The sequence below is a fragment of the Centrocercus urophasianus genome, unplaced genomic scaffold, assembly GCF_019232065.1.
Source record: "Centrocercus urophasianus isolate 14NV4802_14NV808 unplaced genomic scaffold, USGS_Curo_1.0 seq_16, whole genome shotgun sequence".
NCBI lineage: Eukaryota > Metazoa > Chordata > Aves > Galliformes > Phasianidae > Centrocercus > Centrocercus urophasianus.
In genome coordinates this window covers 33,865,957-33,875,374 of record NW_024884711.1, presented here as the reverse complement: position 1 = coordinate 33,875,374, position 9,418 = coordinate 33,865,957, and the positions used below count along the sequence as shown (strand labels likewise).

The window sequence follows — 9,418 nt, the reverse complement described above, 5'->3', positions numbered from 1 at the left end:
AATACTTTTTAATATTACATGATGCTAGCAATTTCTAGAAGCAATTCAGAAGTCCTAATGCCTGGCCACATGCAGGGGCATCAAAGCCCGCATACTGCACTGCTCCCAAGCTCTTGCATCTCAGCACAGGTTGGCAGGGGCTACATACAATGCGTGGGTCTGCAATAGCCAGCCTGTGCTAGGCTGGGATGCAGCACTGGCGGAAGAATGAAGGATTTGGTAAGGAATTCTCAATGCTCTGAAGTGACTCTTGAACCGAAGGGTAATGCAAAGTAAACACATCATAATCTCCTTTTAAATATTTTGTTTAAAACCAGAATAATGGCAGTTTCTTAAGAAATTAAGCCTGTGCATAAGCAAGAGAGAGTCAAACTAGTCCTCTCACCAAGCCCTCGATGACTGACATCACTTAGTTGTAGCAACAACAAGCTTAGCGGGTAGCTTGATAGCAAGATGCTTGTGAGAATATGGGACTTAAATCAGGGATTCTGTTGTAGTGTTGACTTTGTTTTATTGCTGTGAAAAGTATCTGAGAGTCTTTAATTTATTAATGTGTTTGACTGAGGTTGACGTAAGTGGAGTCTACAACGTTATTTTTGAAATTATTTTCCTCTGAAGTGCTCTCGGACAGTTACTTCATCGTATAGACATCATTTTCTTTTCTTATTGCAGCTCTGATTGTGAACAGGAAACAAACGCTTCCCAAGCAGAATGTGGCAAAGTGTTTGCCGGAAAAGGTGAAATTTCTTGGGGTGGAGATGGCTGATAGGAGCGCCAAGATCCTTCCAGGACAATTGTACATTGAAGTGGAGTATGACTATGAGTATGAGGCCAAGGACAAGAAAATTGTAATTAAACAGGGGGAGAAATATATATTAGTGAAGAAGACTAATGACGATTGGTGGCAAGTGAAAAGGGATGAAAATTCCAAACCCTTTTACGTGCCAGCACAGTATGTGAAGGAAATACCACGGAAAGCACTGATGCCACCTGTTAAGCAAGCAGGCATGCTGCCAAATAATGCTTTAAAGCTGACGCATGGATTACAGAGATCGACAGAAAATGTGAATAAGTCACCAGAGCTTTCTAGTTTTGGGAAATCTTCTCCGGTTCAAGTGTCTTGTTTAGTTCGAGATGCCAATCAAAATCTGGGACCAAACAATAGCCCCGGTCAAACTCTTGGTTTGAGTCTGGACCTTACTCAGAACAATGGAAAACTTAACAACGAGTTGCAGTCTCCCAAGGTTTCCAATCAGTTTCGAACCATCTCCATGGGTCATTTCCCATGTCCAGAGTTCTTGGAAATAGAGAAGACCAGCTTTTTGCATGAACAGTCTTGTGACTCGGCAGGAGAATGCTCAGAAAAAATTCACCAGGATTCAGAATCTGGAGATGAACTCAGTAGCAGCTCCACTGAACAAGCGCAGGTAAGCTTAAGAAACAGTTTCTGTAGATTTGTGGGTGTTTTTGTTTTTTTTTTTAATTCTTCCTTCTCCTATTACCATAACTATTTGTCTTAAGTTTTGTTTTTCTTATTTTCTCCTAATAAACAGAAGTTGTAAGCACCACTGTCTTGTCTCAGCATCAGCTGGCTATTGAAGTCTAAACTGTTGGTGTGAATGGCTCTGATGTCCCACAGGTTTGTCCTGTGATTGAATGTTACAGAAACATTGCTTTATTGTTTTAAGATAACACTGAAGTTGGGTTATATTGTCTTCTAGATGAAGGGAACCAACTGCAGTAGCTCACTTTTTTTTTTTTTTTTTTTTTTTTTTTTTAAACCAGAGGAAGGTAGTAGTGCTGGTTACGGTCAGCTTTTTCCTTGGTCTGTGTTTAGGTGGCTTGAATACAAACTGATCACTTATTTGCCACAATCAGAACTCACTTTAGGGTGGTATACACATGAAAGTTGATGCTAACTTCAGAAATGAAAATCTTCCTATAGATAGTTGTGCTTCAGCACCGACTTATTAATAAGACACAATTAAGACAAAGCTGCTTAGCTGATATGACTGGGTATGGGGAGATCCTAAAGATACAAGAGTGAGTGATTTATGCAGTCATGAACTTGCATACGTTTATATGCAGTTACTGAAGTAGCCAGAATCAATAGTTCTTAAATATTCTAGTCTTCACCTGTTTCTTGAAAGTCAGTTTCTATAGTTATGGATCTTCATGCCTCTAATATTTGTTACTCTTAAAACAATTTTGCTTTCACTTGTTCCTTTTTTTCTGCAAACAATAAGGAATAAATGAGATTAATGAATTTAATTTCTTCATTTATAAAAACATTTCTCAATTGATTGATGTAAAGGTTGTTGTAAAGAAAGTAGAGAAAACCAGTGAATGTTCACTGTAGGTGGTATGAGCTGCTTAGAACTTGGAAGGATAAAATAATGCTTAGATATTTACTTCAGAATCATCTGTAGTAGCTCATCTGCTGTCATATTAGTTGATTTGCAGGTGAATGACAAAAATGCTAAGGAACACTTTGAAAATACCTTTTACTTCAAATAGGTTACCATAAATTTACATGGTGCATTAGGACAGTCTCCTTGACTGTGTTGAATATGTGTCATCTTCTGTAATTAAAGTAGATGAAATTCACTTTACATGGGTGTCTTCTGGCAAATAGTAATAACCATTCAGGCCAGCTGTTCAGTTTCCCTGTGATTTTTTTTTTTTTTTTGTGGCTATTGATGTGGTGACACATAATCTCTTCATCTTCCGCCTCCATCCCATCCTGCAAATATGTTGCCTCAACATGAAAACCTCTTTGTAAGCATGGCCTTCAGCAGAACAGGTATGCATGCATGTACAGCCTTCACTGAGTTACATGGAAGGTCTGAAGATGGAAGTTTTCCCAATGCTTAAAGTTAGAAATCATGAAAATGTTGAGTTCCAGCTATAGGAAAATCGTGTAGTGGTTTGACTCCTGTCACTGGTGAGCTTGCTGTGGTCATTGTCTTGGGAGCTTGATAGACCTTGCAGCCATCATATTTAACAACTGTGGAGTCACTTCATCTCGTGTGCGATCACAGGCTCTTGAAATGCAGTGAAAATATTAGATATTTAGTAGCCATAGAGATGAAAGCAGTAGAAATGCTGATGTCACTGTTAGCTCAGTTCGGATATGAGTGCCAGCCTTCTCTTCTGGAAGAGCCTCATGTTTTTGGGTTTTTTTATTAAATAATTCTTTCAATAATGAACACTGTTAAGTAGAAATCAGCTGTGCAGAAATTAATGGCTCAGAAAGATGTTTTTTATTGCTGTAGTCAGTCTGTAGTCAGAACGTCAAGTTCCCAGTTCTCACATGCAAACAGGGTGCTGCTTCCCAAGGTGCTGTGACTGGGGCTCTTCCTTCCCTCTGCTGCTGCTGTGAAACGCAGTTTTATGCTGTCTGAGTTACAGTAAATTCCAAACTACAGGTTTTTTCTTCTTAATTTGTAATTTGTAAGGTTAGAGACTAGATTGGGGGGGGGGGAGGGGAAGGGGACGGGAGAATTTTTTGTCCTTGGTTTCATGAGCTCAGGCTTTCCATCCAGCTGTGGGAATGAGAGATAGTTTAGCTGGAGGTGGTGGCAATTACTTGTTCCTAGCCCAACCTTCAGTGTTTTCTCAGTACACTGAGTACAAATGTATGAGATGCAGAGGAGTTGCTTATGATGAGATTCTTCTAAGAGATAGGTTCCTCATTCTCACAAGATAGTCCTTCTTGTCCTTTCCAGTAAAGTGCAGGTTTTGTAGCTGAACAGTCTTCTACTCAGACATCTGTGGGCTGTGGAAATGCCAGAAGATCCAGTCGCCTATGAACTGTATAAAGGAAGGATTTTTTGAATGTCTGCAATCTGATAGGAGGTAAAGGATAGAGTGGTGACAATGTGAACAGAAGAATTTGCTACTGAAGATGTGGGCAAATGATCTCGGCAAGAGAAGAAAAAATTAATTGGGTAATGGAAGGCTCTTGATCCTTTGCACAAAGCAATTCTTGACCCCTTATGCAAAGAAATCCCCAGTATTGGGTGTCACTCAGTTTGTTTATGGGCTTGAGCTGTAGGAAGGCTGGAGGTAATTAGAGAAAGCAGGGCCTGAGAGGAAACATTTCAGCTGCAGCAGATTTAAATCTCTGGTGGAGGTGGTAACTGCCAGCAGAATTGGAATTGAGTGAAGTAGATCAGAAGGGTACAGATAGAATCACAGGTGTGCTAATGGTGCTTAAGTGAGAATCAGTGAGATTTCTCAATTAAATTTTAGGACAGTTGTATTAAGTGTGATGTCATGATCCCAGCAGAACGGCTGAAAATAATCCTTTGAGAGGGTAGCAAGGGGAAAGAGGGAGACTTTGTAGCAGAGGATGCACAGTATTTGAACAACTGAAAGGACTGAGAGATGTGCCTTAGTCCTGAATAAGTCTTCTGAAGGGAGGCGGGGAAAGGAAATGACCTATCTAAAACATACATATGTAGGCAAACCTAATTTCTTAGGAACAAAGAGTTGAAGCAAAAGGGGAAGAAGGTTAAAAGTGGTTTTGAAAAGGCTTTTTGGTTAGTGTTTGCAGGTAAGTTCTGCTAACAAGTTTTGGGATAAGATGTGCAGACATGGAAGGATGGGTGTGTTCAGAGATTGCACTGAGGATGGTTTGGGATTATCTTTATATGCAGATGCAACTTTGGGATAAATAGTTGCAGACAGAAATTGAAATCTGCTTTCAGCTGTACTAATGCATAACCTGCTTGAAAAACTTTCTCTGATGAGGATGAGTGTTAGTGTTACGTTCTCTTCTGTCACGGGAGACATGGAATGTATATGTGCATGAGAACATTTGTTCCCATTTAATGTTACATGCTCGTTAAAGTTACTTTTAATAGCAGGCTGTTTTTAATCATTTATAAATATAGGCAGTGACCCATTTGTAAAGACTGTTCTGTCTTTCATCCTCTTTAGTAATTGACTATTGCATAAACTGTCAAGTGCTAAAGGGGATTATCACTAGGATGGCTGTTTTGCTTTGATTGATTCCAAGTAGTAAAAATCTCGTGAAGAGATCTGTTTTACCTCTGCTGCTTCTGTGGAAATTGCTGGAGCTCTTTAAACTGAGATCATAAAGTTTTATATGTCTCCACAGGCAGTGTGAAAGCAGATCATACCATTTTCAACTACTTTGTCACTTTAGTGAGGGGCTAGTGGCACTGAGCTACTAGTGGTAGTGTCAGGCTACTGCGCTGCACAGATATGAACCCTCTAAGTAGGGGGCTGTTACTGGCTTTGTGGACTTGATTCAGTTTGCTTCTGTGGTTAGAAGTTTGATGCTTTTTCACTTATGCGTTGGTTATGCAAATTAAGAAAGTTGCCAGGATGAAGAAAGCGCACCAAAAATACTTGTGGTGCAACTGCACATCTCTTCAGGTTCATAATGGCATTTATAATGTAGCATTTTCAATTAGGTTCTAAGTACTGTCTTCATCATCTCTTCTAAAAATCAGCATTGATTATAATATACTGAGCTATACCTGATATAACGAGGTGAGGAACAGCTTCTGATGATGAGGAACTAAAAGCTTTGCAAGGGGAGGCCTTTTGAAAAGCGTCAGAACATTTTTTAGAGTTATTGCAGTAACCGCTGTTAGAAATTTGTAACCAGCCTGAAATGCTCTCATGTTGTAGCAGTAGCTCTGAATGTTGTCTGTATGCACCTTCAAGGGTCCACAAAAGAAACTTTTTGTTTCTTTTTCCTATCCTATGCTAACGTGACTTTCTAAGGGCTGTTTGTGAGCAGCTCTGTGTGGATGATGTTAATGTACAACAGCAGTGTAAGTCAACTAACAGATAGTTGTGGCTCTTTGTGTGAGCAGTTTGGGTGCCTTAAGGATGAGTGGGTACCATGTGCCCCGATGCTGCTGATAGCCCTTGTACCCTTCTGAACTTCTCTGTTGCAAATTGGGATGGCCTTCATTTAAAAAAAAATATAATAATAATAAATAATAATAAAAATATAATAATAATAATAACAAAATTATAATATTAAAAACAAGACATAGGAGGCAACTGTGGAAAAGTCATAGCCTGAGGGACAAGTTGTGTTTAGCTGACTGGCTTACGCCAACAGTGGTGGCTGAGTGCTCGGCTGAGTAAGGTACATGTGGTCCTGTTTTTGTGCTTTCAGAGTTTAAACAAAGATCTGGAGCACTCCTATATTTCTATGCATGCTAACCTAGTCTTCTGAGTTTCTACTCCTGTTTAATTTCACGCAGAAGATGATGAAGTAAAGTTCTAAGGCATCCACCTTCCTCCTATGCCTTTGATACCGGTGTAACTACTTACTAGTGCAAATGAAGCTCAAGCTGCTCTGCTCAAGGAATGACAATCATAGTATGGAATTGTTTTCTGTTTTTCGTCTAGAGAAGTGCCATTCCTGGCATGCAATGTGAGTTTGGGTGCCTTTTCTGTTAAGCAGCACAGAATGTTGCCCTCAACATGGGGACAGCAGAATCTTTGCTGATGGTGGAGTAAGCAGTGATGTGAAGAAGCAGCATAGGAAAACAAACTGATGGTTTGGCTGCTGCATAAACCTCAAGCATCAGGAGATACCGGGGCCTTGCTGCTTCTCCATTGGCAGTGCTTCTGTTGGTTTTTAGCTTAGGAACTTCCAGACATAGAACAAACTTCAAATTGCTTTGTAATAAACAAACCTTACTTGAGAATGTTTGATCATATCGTGTACTTGCACACTGCATAACTCTCCGAATAAACAATTGCGTTCTGTGTATGTTTACCTAGCTACTATCTAGACAGCTGTTGAATACTGCAGGGCTCATGTATTAAATAAATGTGCTGTTATTTCGTAGAATTCTAAAGAAAGTACTGCTTGTTTCACAGCAGTGTGACAAAACAGTAGGGAACGTATGACTGGATAGAATAAAATGCAGAACACTTATTTTCAGATAGGCAGCCCTCTCTGGAATAGTACGCATTTGTGCTTTAAAAACAAAAGTAAAGTCTAAGCGTATCTGGTACCCAGGCAGCTGCTATTTCTCTGTCTCTTGGCAGAGGTGTAGGATTTAAAAATAATGTAGAGAAATGGATTTTGTTCTTATATGGATTTTTGTTCTAATACTGAAGGACAATACCCTTAAGCAAAACAGAGTAATAAGAATTGATGATGAATTTCAAAAGCCTTGCCATGGTGAGTGATTTGGGCAGGATGCCATTAGAATACGTGAATCAATTTTGAGTTTGCTCTGTGTTAACATGTGTTGCTCCGGGGAAAGATCAGAACTTTCTAGGAATGATGTTATGAAGGTGTTAGGTTAGTGCAAAGAAGCAATCAAACTACTGTAGAGAATGTCAGTTGTAGGAGACAGAGCAGAACAAAAATGCAGAGGTTTATAGGTAATTCCATGGTATTTCTGGATCTTATATACTGTGAAATTTGAAGATCTTTCTTCCTGAAAGTGAGTACTGCGGAAAACAGTATACAGAAGGCTGTGAGCAGGGGCATGGAGTAGCTCCCATATGAATCCTGACAAAATCTTTTCCCTACAGGTGCACATTTAGCATTGCAAAAACTATAAATAGTTTTTGAGTAGGTATGGCTATTACTGCTGAAAGATGGTTGAGAACAGAAGTAACCGTAATTTTGATTGTTTTTTTTCTTTCACTAGCCTTCATCTGTATGTCTTTTCTGTTGTAAGCTCTATACAGATGAAAGACTGTGTACAGTGATGTTCTGAAGATTGTTGTGAGTATTCTAAGTATCAATGAATTCTAGTTCTTCTGATAAATAGCTTTGTGAAAGAAATCTGGAAGTTAAGGACCTGTCTCAAGAGACTGAGCTTGTTGATTCTGTTGGTTTTTGATGCTTACAAAGAGAATCTGAAGTCAGATAATGTCACAAAGTTCTTGAATGCAATTCACTGGCACCCCTCATTAATCTGAGATTGCACGACTTATGAATTTAATAGTTCAATTCTTTCCTTTTTTTAAATGGAAGCCTTGCTTTTCTGAGGCTTCCAGATGGTCTTCACACCACCCAGTTAAATTGAGCAGCTTCCCTGTGTTCTCTTTCAAGGCAGTGCTGCAGATTGGAGTGCTATGCATGTTTCCTGGTGTGGTGGTGTAAGCAGATTTGTGGATTACCATTCAGCTGAAGGACTTGGCTGCTCTAGGATCTGCTTGGCTCTACCAATGTTTATAGCTGGAATAGCACAGAGATGGGGTGGTGGCAGAGTGCTGTGATCTTGTGTGTCAGTACTGGTGCAGCAATACCAAAGGCTGTGAGTGTCCCTCAATGGCAGCTTGAATAGCTATAAAGTGCCTTGTGCAAAGTTTGCAGGTTTGATGGATGAAGGGCATGCTTGCTATTTCAGTATGGCTTATGGGATGAGACTTCTGACTTCTGCAACTAGTGGACTAATGTAAAAGAATACCCCAGCAAAACACTGATTAAAAAAACACTACTCGCAGCAAACTTTCTCAGCTGATTGTTCCATGTATGTAATAGTACAGTATACAGACTTCTTTTGTAGGCAGCTTGATAGATTGCCAGGATGCTGTCCTACCATGTTGCACACAGCCCGTGCTGCTCTTTGGCCTCTGTGCTTGTGCCCATGCTGATGCTGTCAGGACCTCTTAACCACCTCCTGCCCGGCCAGCTTCCCACAACTGGGCTCCGGCAGCAGGCTGGGAGCTGGAGCCCAATGTGCCTTGTGAAGGGCAGCATGGCAGGACTGTGGCACAGCTGTCACATAGAGTGGTCCTTCAGCCCGTCTGCACTCTGCTGCTTGTGCTTGTGCCAGGGAAGGTCCTCGGCAGCCACCCACTGCTGCCTTCAGAGCTCCAGCCTTCCCCCCCACTTTGTCCTCTTGTCTGTCAGCTTGGAGAGCTGTTCTTCATGAGTCCTCTCTGAAAACAGAGAGTGTTTACTATGGGGGAAATAAAACTTAGGAGAGGATTTTTCTTCTTCTGTGTCCCTCTTCCCAGCAGACACCTGTCTCTGCTCCTTCCTTCCCCAAGCTTTAGAGTACTTGTTCATATCACAGGATGTCAACTGTGATATACAGGAGTGGAATATTTTCCTTTAATTCTGTTTTTAATTAACCGTGTGTGTTAAAACCATATTGCATCCCTTATTCCAAGTTTACAAGTAGCTGTTGTAGCTGTCAATTGAACAGAACTTGGGCTCAAGTTTTCTGTCCTTTGTGGAGAACCAGAAAATCCCAAGTGCTCTGCTAGAATATTCTGTCTTGCTTTGTAAAGCTCTGAAGCCTCAGCAGGTTTTGCCCAAACATAGGGTCTGAAGAAACTCCATTTGGTATGGATGAAGGCTGCAAGACAGTGCTCTTCAGAAGCTGCTGGTCTTTGGTCTAATGTTTGTTAAATTAACGAATAATAGGAACATTATGGGGAAAGATGTTACACT

At 40.4% G+C, this 9,418-nt stretch overlaps 1 protein-coding gene across 6 annotated transcripts in view; it reads left to right on the top strand.

The window, feature by feature from the left end:
* Positions 1 to 672: 672 nt before the first annotated feature.
* The window catches only part of ARHGAP12 (Rho GTPase activating protein 12), a 63,655-nt gene continuing 54,909 nt past the window's right edge, over positions 673 to 9,418 (top strand). For all 6 annotated transcript variants that reach the window (XM_042816807.1, XM_042816806.1, XM_042816805.1 and 3 more), the window contains exon 1: positions 673 to 1,427. In XM_042816807.1, coding sequence (XP_042672741.1) covers positions 759 to 1,427 — 669 coding nt within the window. In that variant the 5' untranslated portion in view covers positions 673 to 758. The remainder of the gene's footprint in view (positions 1,428 to 9,418) is intronic.